The following is a 20,245-nucleotide window of genomic DNA, read 5'->3' as shown; positions in this document are numbered from 1 at the left end:
GATCAAGAGCAGAAGAAGTGATGCTGAGCGACACCAGCGCTGTTCCGAGTAGCCCCCAGCACCCGCTGCAAAGGTTTTATACTGTGGAGGCACCCAGGGCCACACTCTGTGGGCCCCCGCATTAATTTTCTAGGCTGCGATCACAAAGTATCACACACTTGGTGTCCTAAAACAACTGAAATGTGTTCACACAATTCTAGAGGCCAGAAGTTCAAAACCAGGTATCGACAGAGCTTTGCTCTCTCCAAGGGCTATAGGGAGGGTCCCTCCTTGCCTCTTGCAGCTTCTGGCGGTGGCCAGCAGCCCTTGACATCCCTTGGCTCGCAGCTGCATCACTCCCATCTCTCCCTCCGTCTTCACGTGGCATTTTCCTTTCTGTGTCTTCACACGGCCCTCTTTTAGGGACACCCGTCGTTAAATGTAGAGCCCACCCTGCTCCAGGATGACTTCAGCTTAACTAGTTCCATCTGCAAAGACCCTGTTTCCGAATAAGCTCACATTCACCAGTCCAGGGGGTTAGGGCTTCAACATATCTTTTTAAATTTTTTTCTATTTTTTATTTTTTATTCAAGTATAGTTGATTTACAATGTTGTGTTAATTTCTGCTGTACAGCAAAGTGATTCAGTTATACACATATATACATTCTTTTTCATATTCTTTTCCATTATGGTTTATCACAGGATATTGAATATAGTTCCCTGTGCTATACAGTAGGACCTTGTTGTTTATCCATTCTATATATAATAGTTTGCATCTACTAATCCCAAACTCCCACTCCTTCCCTCCCCCACCCTCTCCTCCCCCTTGGCAACCACAAGTCTGTTCTCTATGTCTGTGAGTCTATTTCAGCTTTGTAGATAGGTTCATTTGTGTCATCTTTTAGATTCCACATATAAGTGATAACATACAGTATTTGTCTTTCTCTTTCTGACTTACTTCACTTAGTATGATAATCTCCAGGTCCATCCATGTTGCTGCAAATGGCATTATTTCATTCTTTTTCATGGCTGAGTAGTATTCCATTGTATATATACAAATCTTCTTTATCCATTCCACAACATATCTTTTTGGAGGACACAATTCAACCCACAACTGCCCCTTCCTCCATCAAAATATATTAAGAATTGTAATTCATGATTACATTGGTAGGAAGATGAATATAACTTTCAATGTTAAAAGTTCATTTTTTTTCAGCTTATTTGAAAAGAAATTAAAACATCTTTGTAGCCCCTAAAAGTATCGTGGAGCCTAGGCCAGTGCCTGCAGAGCCTAATGCAGAAGTTGGCCTGGGAAGGGCTGGGTGTGTGTACGTAAGGGCGCACAAGGGTGTGGGGTTCCTGCACAGGCATGCAGTGTGCGTTCGGCATCCAGGCAGCCTCTGGGACGTGTATTACAGAGCATCCGTGGGACGGGTGGTCCTTGGCACCTGTTCCTGAGGAGAATGAGCACCTTTGCACGATGGCCTTAAATTTCTCCCTCTCCCCACCATGCTTCTTAATTAGGACTAATGAACATTCAAGTGATCAGGAAACCAAGGTCATGATTTTCAATTCCTATTCCGTTTTAACATGGCTTTTAAATTGGATTTAATGGCTTAAAATGGAGAAAAGCATCTCTGTCTGCCAGCTCCCCTCCCCACCCCCGGTGGCACAGCCGCCGCTACAATCAGGGCTGCTCCAGCCACTTCGATTGTCCCCAGCCCCAAGCATCCGTGGTCCCATTTAGATCAGTCTCTGCTCGTCCTCACTCCCTGGATGATGCTTCATCACTTACAGTCCCCTCTCTGTGCTCTTTGACAGAATGGACACCTCCAGCAGTGCCTGGAGACGGTGCGGAAAGAATTCATCATATTCAACAGAGAGAAGTAAGTCCACCACCAGCATCTGCTGGGAAGAGCCGTTCCAAGGGCAGAAAGTCTCCCTGGGGGAATCGGGGTCCCTGGCCCCCCATGAAGCCAGCCACGACGCTGGAAGGGAAGCAGCAGGTGGACCCCGTTGTTCTAATCCTGCCTCTGCCGTGTGGCCCGAGCAAGGCACTAACTTCACCTCTCTGGGCCTCAGGGTCTTCATGTGAAGTGGGGTGGCCACAGGAGGACCAAGCTGGCACACAGGATGCTGGCACAGAGGGGCAGGCCTACAGATGGTTACGTGCCCGAGCTCTGGAGCAAAATTGCCCAGGATCAAGTCCTGGCTCTTCCGCTGCCAGAGTGACCTAAGGCAAGTCACTTAACGTCACTGAGCCTCATTTTCAGCAATGACAAAGTGGAAATCTCTCCCTTGCAGTGTGTTTGTTGTAAGGTTAAATGAGGCTGTTGATACAATACCTGGCATGGTAGGAGGACTCGTGAAAAGGATTACTATTATTGTTGTTGTTGTTGTCATTGTTCTTGTTATTATTTGATGGGGTAAGGTGGTGTGGACTGTGCTAGGACCCCAGCATCATGGGCTGGCAGGAGATAGGATGATGCTGAGTTGGGAGGGGCGAAGCTGGGGTCTGACCTGGCCGCGTGACTGCCCTTACAGCAGCCAAGGAAGCAGAGGCTCAGGCTTGGTCCCAGCTGACATTACTATCTGGGGGCTCATCCGCCTGTGCCTGATGAGTCAGAGCAGAGGCTTGGGCAGCCATGGGCTCATGCAGCAGGAGCTGAAACCCTGTAGGCAGGACTGACAGCACATCAGCCCCATTTGGCCAACACTCAACTAGGCCTTGGGCTTGTGGAGATGATCGGATACACGCTTCCCTCCCTCCAGGAGGGCCAGATGGACACATGCCAGGTTGGCCCTTAGGCGTTCACCAGCGTTCCACCATTTTCAGCTTATAGCAGGTGACAGCAGCACTGGGGATGCATGATATGGAAAAGGGCAGCCCAGGCATGGCTCCGACAGCAGGTGCCAGGCTCAGCCTGGGTGTCAGGGAAGCTTCTGGAGGCACCATGCCCGGCTGAGTCCTGACGGTCGAGGAGGGCAAGGTGTGGAGTTCCAGGAGTGAGGACGATGCACAGAGAACGAGACGGCGTGGCAGACACAGGGGCCAACAGCTGTTTCAGAAGTTTGTATTCCCTAAGCGTGCATGGAGGGTGGAGCAGCCCGAGGTGAGGGCCCCGGGGCAGAGTTGTTTGGGTCGATGGGCAGGGCGGGGCCCCGTTCCCAGTGGGCACTGGGGGAGGTGAAGGAGACTGCAGCCTGTCATTTATCCTGGTCAGCTAAAGCTCTAGGGCTGGTGGATGCCCAGGTTAGCCCAGACACACACACCAAGCTGGGCAGCAAGCCTCACCCCCTGCGGGAATACGTCCTTGGTCCCAGCAGAACAGGAAGCGCCTGTGCAACACAGCCCGTCAGACTTGGGACAGGCGGGGGCTGACGTGGTGAGTGGTTTCAGAGCTCATCACAATTTCCCTGTGGTCCTGCCTGCTCTGAGGCTCACGGTCCCCTCCCAGCGGCAGACACCCAGTCCTGGGAGCTTCCGCTCAAACCAGCTTGGGCACTTTGGACCAAAGTGATGGTGGGCTCCAGGCAACCTTGCCTTGGGTCTTTTATCAGTTCAGGCATGTCTGAAGGGTCCTCAGAGGGTGCCTGGATGGCAGATGTGAGCCTGTGAAAAGGCAGAGGGGTGACGGACCCGAGCGGATAGCAATCACATTGCATATTGTGCTGCGTGCCAGAAGATGCTTCAATCTGGAATCCGAAGAATCCAAGTTGTTTCCCTTTAAAAGAAAATGAACATGAGATATCCCTCCTTGTGTTGTTTAGGGGTTGCATCTGGCTGCTTTTAGCAGAAATCTAACTATATAGTGGCTTCGACCAATTAGGTGTTCTTTCTCACGTGGAAAAGTGAATGGATAGGGAAATGTAGTAGGATCGCCCAGCCGTGCTGAGGACCCCTTTGAGAGTTGTGGTCATGGATTTGAAGTAAGGCTGGCACTGTTAACAGAGAGAGGGTGGAAGTCATTTTCCAGATGGGGGCTGCGGGGTCAAGGACCAGCATATGCAAAAGCAGGAGGCAGGAAAGAAGATGGCCCGTAAGGGGAGATGTGCACGGGTTTCACCGAGGTTCCTGCTCTTTCCTCCCTGCCTCTCTGTTCACCTCAGGTGCCCCCCAGTGGCTCTGAGGCTATAGGCTACCTGTCAGAGCAGGTGTGCTGGGAGCAGTACCTTTCCCCCAGCCTCTCCCCACCCACCATATAAAACTATCCAGGTGGACGGCTTGGTGTCTGGATGCTGTCTGAGTATCACGTCGACCCCTCCATGTCAAACCCCATCCCTGCTCCACAATGTACATGGGAAGGGAGCCACATTGCATCTACCCATAACCCTCTCTGCTGCGGTTTCTCATCTACAAAAGTGCCTGTGAGAAGTCAATTCATGAGGCATGATCTGCCCCAAAGCAAGAGATTTCCTTTTAAACCAAGAAAAAAAAGTCGGTGCTATTCATCCTGCACTTCTTTCTGCAATCCTGTTTTTGAAGCACCTGCTGTGTTGGCATTTGAGTAGCTGGAAAATTAAGTCAAGTACCTTCTTTCCGACCTCAGACATGTGGCCAGTGGGGTGACAGTAGGGGACGCCAAGATGCCGAGCCAGGCTTCCCTTCATGCTCCGCTGGGACCATGCTGCCCCCTCGCTGCCTCCCTCCAGCAGTTCTGTTTCCTTTCATTCTCTGCACGCCCGGCCGTCAAAGTGCAACAGACTGGTCCTGCTCCATGCATGGTTGTCACAGGCCTTGTCTCTGCAGAAGGCTCTGTAAAGAAGAACCAGAAGGAAGTGCCATAGTCACAGGGGTTCATGTCGGAATCTCCCGGGGGGTTGTTAGCATTTAGAATTGCTGCATCTGTTACAGGTTGAACTATGTCCCCCCCAAAAGATATGCTGAAGTTCTAGCCACCAGGACCTTAGAATGCGACCTTATTTGGAAACAGGGTTGTTGCAGATATAATTAGTTGAGATGAGGTCACACTGGAGCAGGGGACCCTTAATCCAATATGACTAGTGTCCTAAGAAGAAAAGAGACACAGACACAGGGAGAAGACTGTGTGAAAATGTCATCAGGGATTGGAGTGATCCATGTGCAAACCAAGGAAAGCCAAGGATGGCCCACAGCCAACAGAAGCCAGGAGAGGGGCCTGGAACAGATTCTCCCTCAAAGCCTCCAGAAGGAACAAACCCTGCCAACACCTTAATTTCAGACTTCTGGCCTCCAGACTGTGAGCTAGTACATTTCTGTTACTATAAGCCACCCAGCTGGTGGTACCGTGTTACAGCTCCCCAGCCCCACACCCAGGAAACCAACACGGCATACTTCTGAATCAGAAGCTGAGAGAATGGGCCTGGGGATCTGCACTGTAACATGTTCTTCCAGTCGTTCTGGTGAGAATTTCTGCGGGAGACCAGTGTGCCCAAACCGTGCATCCTCCAGTTGGTTCTGGGCTGAGTCATGAGAATTCCCCATCTAAAACTGTCTCCGAGGACAGAGGGAATGAAAAGTGCCCAACGAACTGAGAAGGTATCTTGAGACCAAACAGCAAGGCAGGCAGCTCCATAAAGTACAGTTGTGAAGTTTATTGCGGGTAACTTACATGCGGATTGGATGGGGCATATGGCAATCTGGAGTCATCGGCAGCTGCACTCCGCACCTCCGAGGGACCATCACAATTTTATAGTTAACCTAGGGTATGGGGGTAAGTGCTTGGAGACAGGGATTGCATTCCTAAGTCAAGACCTTATCTGATTTATGATGGGTGGGTGCCAGGAATATGTCAGCGAAGGTGTTTATCATTATTTGGAGACTAACAAAGCATAGAGGCTACCTGGACCTCATGATCACAAATCCATTGACGACAGAGAAGAGATTTACTACACAGTACAGTCCTAGGTAGGGTCAGTGGAAAGACAGGAGGAAATGAACAGGCCCGAGATGGCATCAGTTATGCTAACAGCCATACACACTGCAAACCTTCCAGCCCTCTTTCTCCTATGCCCTGGATCATTCACCTGCAACTTCGAGCCCTCATGGGTGGAAAAATACTGCTGAAGGCTCTAACTGCCCCAGCATAGCTACCTACCTCTTGCATGGGCCAAGTGCGCTTCCTCAACTAGAAAAAATTCTTGGACAGAGAAAAGACTCCCCTCCCTCCGTGGGATGAGGAAGCTGTCATAGGCATGAAGTGCCAAGGGGACACGGGCCGGCCATCTACTGTGGCAGCTCCCATAGAAGGTTCTCATTCAGCCCTTTGACAGATACATTATAATCCTGACCTGAGACTTGGGGTCATGGAAGTGGATCTAGCAGGACCATGTCCTCAGGATGCTTGAAGCCTGCAGGGGAGATGGCGGGATGCAGACATTCTTAGGCCACTGTGCAGACGTAGAGGAGATGCCCTAGGTCTGACCTCTCTGGACTTCAGTTTCTAAACAGAGAACAAGATTAAAATTAGCACTGCCTAATTTTCTGGAAATGCAGCCATTATTGGTTAATGGTCTCAGCTGGCAAAAGGCCACCGAGCCAGGTGGAGCATCTGCTTCCAGGGCCTGGTCGGGGCTTCCAGGGCCTGGGCAGCTGAGCTTCCATTAGTCTGAGAAGTGCACTGTGGGGCTTGTCCTCCTATTTCGGCCAAAGATCTGAGCAGGGGTGATTTTTCCAAAAGGTCTTTTCAATAGCATTTGACAAAGTTTTGCAGGATAAGAAGCCCCTGGTGTGAAAGGAGTTTGAGAGCTGAATTTTCTATCTGCTTCCTCTCTTAAAGAAATAAAAACATTTAAAAGCACATTTAAGCTACCTTTGGAGCCCTTGAAAACATTATATTTTAAAAATCGAGGGACTTCCTTGGTGGCGCAGTGGTTAAGAATCTGCCTGCCAATGCAGGGGACACGGGTTCGAGCCCTGGTCCAGGAAGATCCCACATGCCGCGCGACAGCTAAGCCCATGTGCCACAACTACTGAGCCTGCGCTCTAGAGCCCGCGTGCCACAACTACTGAAGCCCGTGCACCTAGAGCCCATGCTCCACACCAAGAGAAGCCACGGCAGTGAGAAGCCCGCGCACCGCAACGAAGAGTAGCCCCCACTAGCCACAACTAGAGAAAGCCCGCGCAGCAATAAAGACCCAACTCAGCCAAAAATAAATTAATTAATTAAAAAAAAAATCGGACACTGCACATGTTATGTTTAATAATATTATTAACAGTAACTGTACATGATTTTATGGTTTTAGATCCTGTTCCTTTAATCCAGGGCTTCTCAACCTCAGCTCTGTTGACACTTGATGACTATTGACATCAATTCTTTGATGTGGGGTCAGTCCTGTGCATTGTAGTATGTTTAGCAGAATCTGTGACCTTTATTCATTAGATATCAGTAGCATCTCCATAGCTGTGACACCAAAAATGACCCCGGGCATTGCCACATGTTCCCTGGCAAGCAGATCACCGCCAGTGGAGAACCATTGCTCTAATCCTTACTCATCACATTTTCCTGAGGTACTTATTATTATTATTATTATTATTATGCCCAAGCTCTTGCAGCTCTTAATTGGAAGATGAAGGACTTGAACTCTCATCTTCCATCCACTGGATTCTGGGCTCTTTTGAAAACTCAAGTTTCATGAAAACTCGAAATCAAGAAATCACACGGGAATCAGGGCCCTCTGTCCATTTCACTCGGTTCTCCATCAAAGAAAATTTCAGCCAGGTGAAAAAGGGTGACTGATCTTGACATATCAATCTCAACCAATAAAAGATAGGCGCCTTGGTTTTCAGTCAGCCAAGGGAGACACGCAGACCCTGACAGATCGCCCCGAGTGTATACAACCCCGTTGCCCCGAGCAGTAAAGCACATGCTCTTACTGGTCTGCTCAGACTTAACTCATTTAAAGACCCATCTTTACTTTCCCTTCAGTCGGTTTTCTCTAGTAAAAAAGAGGTACCCTAATTTTTTATGTGAGTATTTATAGGCCTTACGTGAAATGAGGCTATGTGTAAATTTGAAAATTATAAATAGGACCTAATGTTCTGTTTCAGAATAAATGATGGTGGTGGTGGTGGTGACATTCCCACCAACAGTGCAAGAGGGTTCCCTTTTCTCCACACCCTCTCCAGCATTTGTTGTTTGTAGATTTTTTGATGATGCCCATTCTGACTGGTGTGAGATATCTCATTGTAGTTTTGATTTGCATTTCTCTAATGATTAATGATGTTGAGCTCTGAGCACGTTTAAGGTAGGAAAAGCTAAGCTATGATGTTCGGTAGGTTAGGTATGTTAAATGCATTTTTGACTTTTAGGATATTTTCGACTTACAAGGGGTTTATTGGGTTGTGTATATATATGTGTGTGTTTGTGTATGTATATATATATATATATGTATGTGTATATATGTATATATGTGTGTGTGTATATATATATATAAAAAACACATACCTAAGTCCCATGGCTTAACCTACACAAATCGTGGCTCTAGGAGTCTAGAGAGGCAGATACCAGCATAAATGGTGAATTCTCTGAGACTACCATGGCTACAAGGGATGAAAACAAAAAGAAAACAGCTTCAGTGAAATGGAAACTTACTGGAGGACTCATGTAGCCACAGGAAGTGCTGGAATGCAATGTGATCCCAAAGTAACTGGGACGGGGGCCAGGAACCTTGCCTGAACTCACTCTTTCCTTCTTCCGGTGATTTATTTTTCTCTGCACATCAAAGTCATTTTCTTTTACTGTAAACCAGTTCTTTCTACACACTGAGCTCCAGAGTCTCCCAGCTCTGCCACCAAACTCAAGAAAGTAGATAAAACAGGGAGTTGAGGAAAGACAAGAAAGAGAATGCTTTCCTGATCTCAAATTCGAGTGCCCTAGGGAATAACTCTGATTGGTCAGGTGCTAGTCCCTGGACCAATCAAATCTGGCCATTGGAGAACTCTGACTGGTGCTGATTGGGTCATGTGTCTGCCCTTAGGCCAATCAATAGCTGTGAGAGGGAGATAAGATTTATAAAATCACTGGAAAGGCAAAATGATGGTGGTCCACTCCACTTGGAAAGTAAGGATGATAGCGTAGGGTAAATAGAGCCCAGGAGAGGAAAGAATAGGGAGTGACAGATGTTGAGGTCTGGGGAAGGTTAATAAAGAAATGGCAGGTGTTCCCTCTTGGCTTTCTGTCTAACCTCCTCCCTTCCTCTAGGCAGGTAGAACGTGGTAACTGTACATGGATGGGGCGGGGGAATAGGAGACAGGGAGGGCTGGCTGCCCAGGCATGGAAGTACCGGCCCCAAAGTGGACACCAACTCAGGTCCCTTGGCCGTCAAAGAGTTCATTTCAATCTGCAGCCCCAGGGTTTTCCCATGGTTACTCTCTGGCCCTGAATTGGACTGAGGCCATTATTCACCAACAGACCAGTGTCTGGATCTCCAGAACCCCTCTCTGAACGTAAAGAGGCACAAACTCCCAATCTTGGCGGCTTACGACAGCAAAGATCTGTTTCCTGTTCATGGCAGGTTAGCTGGGGGGCTGCTGCTGCCATGACACCATCCCCATCCTTCCAGGACGCAGACTGAAGGAGCATCTCTGGAACATGGCCGTGAGAGTGACAGAGGGAAAGAGACCTCGGGAGGGTCTTGCATCGGCAATGCTCCAGCCTGACGGTAGCATTTCTACTCATACTCACTGGCCAGAACTGGTCACATGGCCGCACCCAGCCCCAGAGGAGCCAGGAAGTGCAATCTTGCTGTGTGCCCAGAGAGGGGCAAATCAGAATGTTTGGTGAACACCATTAGTCCCCCAACCCACAGAAGTGAGGACCCAGCAAGTCTCATCCTTAAGCCAGCTCAGACGTAAAAGGTCAGCCCCACCTCTAAATCTAGAGAGAAATCTACTAGTGCCAGTGTATAGGGAGGAGCACTTAGCTGGGAAGATGGGAAGAGCCAGGTCCTCCATTTGAGCCGGGGGTTCCCCTCTGAAAAGCTGTGTGACCTACCACCAGTTGCTCATCCTCTCTTATCCTTTTCTCACCCTCAGAATGGGTGCTGTTAATTCTTATCTGGAAGGGTGGGTGTAGGTATTCAATGAGGAGGTGCTGAGGGAGGATGAACTCATCAAATCTCAATCCCTATCGCTCAGAGACCAGGGCTGCCATCCCTTCAGTTTTCCCAGAGCTCATCCATTTGCAAAGGGGTATATAGAGAGGATGCGCAGTAAGATAATCCCCTACAATTTGCTATATCACACCCATGGCATAGCTGACGCCATCCTAAGACTCCCTCAAATAGGTTTTGCTTCAGGCAAAGCCGATAAAATAGAATTGTAATGCTTCTGGCCAAAGGCTGTTACTGAATTTGTGAGATAAGTATTGCATACAAGGTGATCTTCCCAATAAGTGATGAGGTTTGAAAGTGGAACAGCCAGTTAGTTATACTGAGTTTTTACTTAAGGAAGAGACACCTCGTGGGAGAGCAGAAACATGTTGTATCAGTCAGAGTTGCAGAGGAAACACTCCAAGGATAATTTATTTTCAAAGGACACTTTACAAAGGTGTGGCTGTAAAGGCGTCATAGAAGCTTGTGCGGTGAACTGGGGCTTCGGAGAAGGCAAGGTGTTCCCACCCGGTGGGTGACAGAGATGAGGAGAAGGAGGTCATCCAGGGAGAAGGCTACCTTGATTGGAGCAGCGACCTTCCAGTGTTCCCAGCAGCCCCAGGTGACAGTGCAGGGAAGGGGCTGGGGACGTGATGCCCAGACCTGACTGCCCTTGCTCCTTCTGATTTCTGCCAGGGCTCCCCATGGGCCAAGCCCAGCTGGAAGCCCGAAGAGCTTGGGAGCTTTTGATACAATTCCTGCAAGTCGGACTCCCAAGCTGGAGAGCAGGCGGAGAGTGGGGCAGGGTGGACCTGGGGGACGATGGAAGATGGACGATGGAGGTCCAGGGGGCTCCTAAGAAGTGAAGGAGTGTCCCATGAGAAAGAAATTAGAATCAGCTGAATAATTCCGGGGAGCACAACAAAGGCCAACCGGGAGGAGCTCTCAGGCAGCAGATTTCTCAGTTGAAATTCTATATGAAGAAAAAGTTTCTAAGGATTTAAGCAGTTCCCACATGAAATGGGCTATCTTGGGAGGTGGGCAGTGGGGTTTGGGTTAAGACTGGCTGGCTCTCTGCTAGGGATGCTAGAGGCGGGATTCTTGCAGTGTACAAACAATTAGACCAGGTGACTGTTTGCTTTCTTCTCTTCAATATCCACCCCCTGTCCCCAAACAGACAACCATTCTTCAATTTGGAATGTTCCCTTTCAGAACTTTCTGGTAACTTCGACTCTGGTTTTTATTAACCGTAGAGAAGCAGTATACATAACAGCTAAAAGCACAGCCTCTGGAATCAGACTGCCTGGTTTTGAATCCTGATCCACGCTAGCTTTGTGACCTTGGGCCTCACACTACTGCCTCAGTTTCCTCATCTGTAAAATGGGGTATTAAAACCTACTCCATATGAAGGATTGTTGTAAAGACCAGTGAGTTAACAGATGTTAAGCACTTAACAGCCCCCCTACACAATCAGTCAGCACTGCCCAAGTGTTTGCTAGTAATATTAATTATGTACAAAATTATCAGACCAACACAGTACTGTATCAATTAAGTGCCATGTCAAGCATCATTTTGCCTTAATTCTTTAACGAACTCTTACACATACACACAAAATAACAACCTATCTCAACTCCCTTGGCCACAAGAGAAAAAGCTCCATGCATGTTGATTCATGCAAATTGTTGTCCACAAGGGCTGTGAGCTCGCCAGTTCTAATGGTCATCCAATTTTTGTCCAGCTAAGACATCCTTTTACTCCATTTAATTGGGATTGGCATCCTTCCCCCTTCAGTGTGTTGAGACAGAGCCTGCCAACCTGTGCAAACAGGCTTCTGATGAGTGGTGGAAACATGGCTGGTCATTTATTCCTGCATTCACCCGCCCAGCCTTCCAACACACATTGACTGTGCACCCGCCCCAGGCTGGTCGCTGTGCCGGCTGCTGTGCAGCCACAGATGGCATGCGGTGTCCCTTGCCCAGAGGAGGGGAGACCAGTAACCAGGCTGGAGACCCAGTTCCAGTTGCCAGTTCCATGCCCAGCCTTCCCTGGTTTACAGGCCCCTCTGGACCCCACCATTACCTGTGGGGCTGGATTCCCTCCCCCTGAGCCTATTGTCCTGTTTCACCCATTTCTGGGTCCTGACTCTCAGCCACTCTGTGTGTACCCCCTTCCAGTACCCTCCTCTTCTCCAGGTCTTCAGCCTTGATCCCCCAGAACGAGGCCTGCAGAACCATCTGTGGGGGCCTCCTTTTCTGGGAGACATTCATCAAAACTGTGGCAGGAAGTTAAGCTTTACTTACTGATCCTCAGTTTCTCCATCTGTGAAATGGGGGTATCCCCACGCTGCAATCATCATCATAAAAATCGCTGCCCTTTGTAAAGTACCTGTTACAGGGCAGATGGATACTATGCATTAGTTCATCTTCTCCTTTAAAGAGGTGGTGCTGTGACCATGTTACAGGTAAGGAAAGAGGGGCTTCAGGAAACTGGGCAAGTTCCCCCAGGCCCCTCAGCCAGTCATGGCAAAGGTGGGATCCTGATCGAATTCTGTACGGCTCCAAATCCTGCCTTCTCCCACCATGCCACACTGCCACTCCACGATTCCACACAGTTCAGGAGACATATAACCAGTGAAATGACATGAATAGGTGTGACAGCACTTGAAATGTTTCCCATTTTTAAAGCACACAGCGCAAAGGAAAGCTGGTCATCGCCCTGGAACAGGAGGCCAGGCTGCACCTAGGGTTTGATGCTGCAGATCAATGTTGGTATGAAATTGATTCCATCCTCGGGGTGTGAAATAGCTTGATTTGAAATTAGTTTGATTGCTAACCATTTTATTTTAGTCCTATGTAGTGCTTTGCCTTTGAAAAATGCCTCCAGCCCAAATTATTACAAATTTTAATGTGTTCTGTTCTTGTTAATCGAGGGTCTCCATCACAGAGCACTTCCTTCTGGAATCTAATGCTTGAGTTTGGGACGTTGAGAGCATTCACATCCATCACTCAGAATTCTGGTCACAAAGCTGACAATTAATTTGATAAAGTGGCTGAGAAAATTAAATGTTCCTGCCATCGTGGAGATAACTAGCCAATTTGCATCTGTAGACTTGGGCTGTGTCTAGTAAGATATGTAAAATCCTTTTTCGTTTCCTCCGGAATTATAGGTAACTAGGCTCTGGGCTAGTCATGGAAGTGAGCTCTTGGGGCCAACCATATGGTTTCATATCATTGTCTTGGTTCGTGGGGTCCTATCTGAGCAAACTGAGACTTTCTAATTCCTTCAGAGTGTGGAAAAATCATTCCATGCTACCTTCCTTCCAGATCCAGATTGAAAGGCATAAGAGTCAGTGGAAAGGGCAGGGGTCTTGGAGACAGACAGCCCTGGGTTTGAATCTAGCCTCCCAAAGTTACATGGCTAGTAAGTGGCAGACCCAGGGACAGAACCAGACAGCCTGGCTCCAAACCAAGGCCTTGAATGCCAAGCCATACTTCTTCCTTCCAGCAAAGACTTCATCACAGTGAACGTTCACTGTTTGCTCTCTGTCCTGTTCCCCAGCCCCTTCAACTGTGAGCCTGGAGCATAGAACCTGGCACACAGATAGTGCTGGTAAAAAGGATGAGTGGAAGGATAGGGGAGTGAATGGGTGGGTGGGCATTGAGCAGATGGGTGGGTGGCAGTGATGAATGGAAATAGGGGAGTAGATGGATGATGGGATGGGCAGAAGGGTGGTGGATGGATGGGTAGACGGGTGGATGGATACTAGATGAATAGGTGATGTGAGGTAGCTGTGTGGGTGGATGGGTAAATAGGCGGTCTATGGGGGGAATCAATGAATGGGTGGATAGTGAATAGATGAAATGGATGGTAAGTGGATACTTAGATGGATGATGAGTAGAAGGGTAGATGGAGGGATGTATTGATGGATGGATGGATAATGAATGGTTGAGGTAAATAGATAGGTGTCTGTATAGAGGTACATGGGTGGGTAGGTGAATAAGTAAGTGAGTAAGGGGAGGTCAGTTAGGTGAGTAGGGGTGGACAGGTGGGGGTGGGGTGGGACAGATGGACATATGGTTGGATGGATGGGGTAGATGAATAGGCAGATGGGTAAGCAAATGAATGAATATATGGATAGGTGGATAGAAAGTGAATGGGTGGGTGGCTGGTGGCTGGATGCTAAATGGTTGGTAGTTGGTGGGAATGCAGATGTAGTGGGAAGAATGCAGGCTTTGGAGCCTCCCAAAACTAGATTAGAATCCAGTTGCGTAAGCCCGTGGATGGATGCATGGATGTCTAGAGAGGGGTCCATCCTTCTGGATTCTACCTTCTCATCTCACACTGCACCTGGTGGTAAGTTGCAAGGGGCATGACTCACACCTCACTTAGACACCGCTCTAGGCCTCCAGTACCCATGGTCATAGTATTCTTATGAATACTTATGACCCTCCATAGAGGAGGGGAGATTTGAAACAGCTGTTCTACTCTTTTTTTTTTTTTAATATTTTATTTTATTTATTTATTTATTTTGGCTGTGTTGGGTCTTCGTTGCTGTGCGCGGGCTTTCTCTAGTTGCGGTGAGCGGGGGCTACTCTTCATTGCGGTGCGCGGGCTTCTCACTGCGGTGGCTTCTCTTGTTGCGGAGCATGGGCTCTAGGCGCGCAGGCTTCAGTAGTTGTGGTACACGGGCTTAGTTGCTCCACGGCATGTGGGATCTTCCCAGACTAGAGCTTGAACCTGTGTCCCCTGCATTGGCAGGTGGATTCTTAACCACTGCGCCACCAGGGAAACCCCTGGTTCCACTCTTTAAAATAGCTCTGGCCAGAAGGAGGAGCTGAAGTGGCTGAAACTATCCAGCTCCAGAAAGGACTCTGGTCCACCATGCAGTATTGTTTTTACTTTCCGTGACTTACCTCACTGGTGTCCCTTCATTTCAAATCTCCTGCCTCCCTCCCTCCAGCTTCACACATTCCAGACCAATCCTTAAAGCCCAGCTCAAAGGCTGCCTCCTGCAGGAAGCCTTCCCTGATCTACACAAGATTTCAGAATCCATCTCTCCCTCATCAGGGCTCTCTCATCCCTATGCTCCACTCTTTATTATGCAGTCTTTGAAGCTTTATTTTGCGTTATAATCAGGGAAATTCAGAAATCTAGAGATAGTAATGCTGTCTATGCTATGTTTAGGCATCTAAAAGAAAATCTTAATGGCATTCGTCTTTATCTTGCAATATACCCAGAGAATTGTGGGGCTTCACAGATTGTGAACCAAACAGCAATGTCCTACTTTGGAAGTAGAAGCATTTCCCTTTCACTCTCATAGATTTCTTAGTCATTTGAGTTTTCCCTAGTTCCGATCTGATTTTCTCTCCAGAGGTGCCTGAGAGAGTCTCTGAATGTAGGAGAGGGAATAAAGGGCCAGGGGAGCAAGATTCCCAGGCAATCCCAGCCTTGCTGAGGAAGTCTGACCACCTCCCTTCCTCATCCTAGGCTCTCTCCTCCCTGCTCACTTTGGCCTCTAGATCCAGCTCTGTCCTCTGGGCCCTGAGCCCTCCTCCACTAGGATGATGTATTTTATCCTGACTACCTTTCCCAGTTGTCCTACCTGGAGGGCTGCAAGCCTCAGAGGCAGAGGCACTGGGCACCTGGTCCTAGTCCCTGCAAGTAGACAAAGGACAGGAGGCAGTAGCTCCAAGTTCACTGTCTTATAAACTACTTTGTTGCTGCTGGTATTTCACATTGCCTGAAGGACTTGCTCAAATACTGGCATGGTTCCAAACACTAGGCATCTCTGCCAAACACACACACACAGAAGGCATCCCTACCACACACAAACACACACACACACAGCATTCCCACCATGCACACACACACACAAGGCATCCCTACCTTGTGCACACATACAACACACATACACACACATGGCATCCCCAACATACACACGCACACACACACACACAACTGTGATCCCTCCAAGGCCATGGGCTGTGTTGTATCCATCCGAGGATCATCCACAGTGCCCTGCACGTGACAAGTACATACAGATGTTTGTTGGGTGAAACAACTCTTTCATTTAAATCAGGCAATAGGTCTGCACTCTGTTTGACAGAACATGCTAATGTAAAAGGTACATTTCAGCTGAAACCTGTGTCTTTCAGAACAAGGTAGACCTGTAGTTATATATTATTTCCAGCCCTGTACTTGGTATTTCACACACATTCTCTCTGGTTCCCCTTAGCCACCTGCCAAGGGAGTGATACAGTCCCCAGTGATAGGAAAACTGAGGCTCAGAAGATAAGCAGCTAGACCCTTTGATCCAAGTGGCTGATGTTGAGAGCCAGGGTTTGAGCTGAGTTCTTCCCTATTCTCAAACTTCTCGCTGCCTCCTTAAATGTCTTGGTTTCATTTTTTGCCTGCACGGTCCACATGGAGTGACAGCTGTAGGGTAGTGTACGAACCTGAAATTGAAGATCAGAAAGAGAGGTCTGTTGACGTCTTCAATCATGTGGAAGGTGACCAGGTGACCAGCTGTTAGGAAATGCAGTGTTCACGGTCCTGCTTCCTCAATGTAAATTGGTGCAGCCATTATGGAAAACAGTATGGAGGTTCCTTAAAAACCTAAAACTGGAGTTGCCATGTGATACAGCAATCCCACTCCTGGGCATATATCTGGAGAAAACTCTAATTCGAAAAGATACACGCACCCCAATGTTTGTTGCAGCACTATTAACAATAGCCAAGACATGGAAGCAACCTAAATGCCCATCAACAGATGAATGGATAAAGAAGATGTGGTACATATATACAATGGAATATTATTACTCAGCCATAAAAAAGAATGAAATAATACCATTTGCAGCAACATGGATGAACCTAGAGATTATCATACTTAGTGAAGTAAGTCAGACAGAGAAAGACCAACACCATATGATATCACTTATATGCGAAATCTAAAATATGATACAAATGAACTGATTTACAAAACAGAGACAGACCCTCAGACATAGAAAACAAATTTATGGTTACCAAAGGGAGGGAGGAGGAATAAACTAGGAGTTTGGGATTAGCAGTTGTAAACTACTATAAATAAAATAAACAACAAGGTCCTACTGTATAGCACAGAGAACTATATTCCATATCCTGTAATAAACCATAATGGAAAAGAATATGAAAAGAGTAGATAGATAGGTAGATAGTTAGATAGAGATATATATAGATATATAACTGAGTCACTGCTGTACACCTGAAACTAACACAACATTGTAAGTCAACTATACTTCAAGAAAAAATTTTTTTAAAAAAATTGTGCTCCCTTAACACAGTGTGTCACGGGGTAGTTTGTAAGTCTGGGTGCTCATCTGTTCAGATATTTCTTTGTGGGACAATTTGATCAGTGTCCATCTTCCCCATCAGGTGATAAGCTCGATGAGGATGGAGAACCTCACTGCTTTGCTTGCCAGGGTTTCCTCTGCTCCCTGGCACGGTGACTGGTCCATCAGTGGGCATTCACTACATATACATGCACGAATGATGTGTGGGACACGCCCCTTTACCTACTGTGTGAACTTAGGCAAATTATATACATGATCTCCTGTGGACTTCACAAGGAGCCATGATGTAGGTATTATTATCTCCATTTTACAGATAGAGAAACCGAGGTTCTGGGTGAGTAACTCATCAGATCCACACCTGAGCTGGGTGTGGATCCCAGCCTGCCAGGCTCCAGACACAGCATTCTGGCCCCCTCAGGGGTTGTGCTTCCCCAGGCCAGCGGGACTTGAAGGCTCCTCGGTCACCCTGCTTCCCCAGCCGTGTCCCTGGACATACCCCGCTCCACGTCACTAACTTGGGTCTATGCTGTGCTTGTCTGCAGGCTGAGGAAGCAGCAAGGGCAGAGCGGCCAGCTCTTGGACACAGAAGGCCGAGCCGGGAACCAGGCCCAGGGCAAGCTCCAGGACGGGTGTAACAACAACATTCTGGCCCATGCCTGCTCCCGTGGCTGCAGCAGCTAAGCCACCACCTGCGGCTTCCAGCGGGACTGCACACACCTCTGCCCTGCCCACCAAAAGCCCCTCTCTGTGCCACGATGGTCCCTGTCTCACCTCTAATAACATCAGATGCAGAGAAGGAACCCTGGGCTTGGAGCTGGGGAGCCTGGGTTCTGGTCCCAGCTGCCCGGCTGATACCTGCTTGACTGTGGACAAGCCTTGCCCTTTCTGTGCCTCAGTTTTCCACGTCGGCCAAAGGGGTTAAACAGCTCTCTGCCTCACCTCTAATTACAAGGTTATTCAAAGAATCCAATTGGGTAGCGGACATGCAAAACCTTTATAAAGTTGTTTACACGGGCAAAATAAAACCTTAATATTTGAAGTGCACTCCCCTCCCCCAAAGCAATTAGATCAACACAACTTTGCAATTCGGTCCATCCTGGCTCTTAAGACAGTACTTTCGAAAATGCAGCCCTCAAACATCTGATGTGTTAGCCCAGCCTATGGAAACACCATTCCCCAATCCTGGAGCTAAGCCGGAAGTGTCTTCTTTTGCCTTCTCTGTCATGCCAGTCTTTCTGGCCTTCTAAGATGGCTCTCCACCATCTCCACCTTTAATTTCAGTAGGTCTCCACTTCCACCCCACCCCTGGTGCTGGGATGGCCCGTAGATGCCCATTCAGAAGGTCAAGTCACTGACCATCAGTCTCTCCTATAGAGTGTCGGCAGAGTTCCTCCCAAAACCCAGTCCCACAGCAGAGCTCTGAGTCTCCGTCCCCATCCAAGTTTTCTTTCCTGAAAAGGGGTTACATCATCTCATGGGCATTGACTTAAAGAGGGTCTCCAACTGCCATCAAGGAGGCTGCTCCACACTGATAAATTAGGAAGCACAGGTGGTTAGAAAGTTTAGGAGGACGGTGGGCTCACACAAAGAGCAAACTACTTTATGATCTGTTCAGGGAGCACTTTGTCTTTGAAGTGGGAGATGCTGTAGCATAGGGGATAAAGCTTGGACTTGGAATCAGGACTGTGTCCAGAATCCAGCCCTGCTGTTTACTAACCGGAAGACCTCAGGCAAATCGCGTAATCCCTTGAGTGTCAGTTTCCTCGTTTTAAAATGAGGATAATAAAACTAACCCTCGGGGGTTGTTATAGGGTTAAAAAAAAGATCCTGTGTGTGATATACCCAGCACATATTACTCTGTGAATGGTAGCAGTTTTTGGTCTACATCATCAGCAGCATCATTTGAAGAAACTTTCCTGTTTCGTTCATTTGGCAGGTCAGTTTTCTGTAGAAACAAGCCTGGTGTTTAAGAGTCTTTGAACTTTTCATCCTGGAGTCTCTGATAGCTGTACATTCCTCTGAAAGTTCAATTGTGTTTTTATTTTTCATCCAACTTTCACTTTTTACATCATAAATCAATCCTTGGGACTGTCAATGCCATCTCTTAGATTTCTTAAGAGACATTTTAATGTATTATGTGGTTTTATATTTTTATTTGAAAAAAAGGAAAGAAATGATTATTGTTTTCTCCTTCAAACCCAGGCTATTTCTAGATGGTGTTGCCCACGTGTCCACTTGTCTTGCACACTTTTCATTCTTTGATTCCCGTTGGCAACATCCTGTTCCCTCCAGGAAATAACGGGGCTGCTTCTCTCTTCACTGTGACCCTGGCAGCACTTAGGGCCCCTCACTGGGCTGAGTTCATGAATTAGGGGCAGGAGCTGGAAGTAGCCCAAGATGCTGGATTTCCTGGCTCTGTTCAAGTTAGCCTTGTTCCTTGTTCAGAATAAACTATTTCTTGGCCATTCCTTCTTACAACTTTGTTCTCATTCAGGGTTGGGTTGGATGGGCAATGTCCCCTCAAAGTCAAGTTTAATGAGGAACATAGAGACTGGGTGCGGGGATGTGGGGAGGCTATCAAGTCAGTGATGTGTTTACTTTGCCCACAGAATAAAACCAAACTTGGCAATTCAAGGCTCAATCAACTTGATCACAATTCATGTTATCATCATTACCATCATCCCATCATCATCATCACCATCATCATCATCAACACCATCATCGTTGTCGTCCTTATCATTATTTTAAAAAATACAGAAGATTCTCCACCTAAAGAAAAACACTCTTAAAATCTCCTCAAATTACTGCTCAAACCTTTATATAGCACACACATGGGTGCAAATGAGCAGTAACTGCTCTATTGTACA

The 20,245-nt window shown here is 47.7% G+C and overlaps 1 protein-coding gene across 1 annotated transcript in view; it reads left to right on the top strand.

Annotated features, from left to right (window-relative positions):
• The window catches only part of STK32B (serine/threonine kinase 32B), a 341,842-nt gene extending 321,999 nt beyond the window's left edge, over window positions 1-19,843 (top strand). Inside the window, exons 11-12 of the mRNA XM_061191226.1 lie at window positions 1,801-1,865; window positions 17,921-19,843. Coding sequence (XP_061047209.1) covers window positions 1,801-1,865; window positions 17,921-18,059 — 204 coding nt within the window. The 3' untranslated portion in view covers window positions 18,060-19,843. The remainder of the gene's footprint in view (window positions 1-1,800; window positions 1,866-17,920) is intronic.
• The last annotated feature ends 402 nt before the right edge of the window (window positions 19,844-20,245 follow it).

Source organism: Eubalaena glacialis, chromosome 5 (assembly GCF_028564815.1).
Source record: "Eubalaena glacialis isolate mEubGla1 chromosome 5, mEubGla1.1.hap2.+ XY, whole genome shotgun sequence".
Classification (NCBI taxonomy): domain Eukaryota; kingdom Metazoa; phylum Chordata; class Mammalia; order Artiodactyla; family Balaenidae; genus Eubalaena; species Eubalaena glacialis.
Note: the sequence above shows the minus strand (reverse complement) of the source record. Positions and strands in the feature narration are given on the sequence as shown.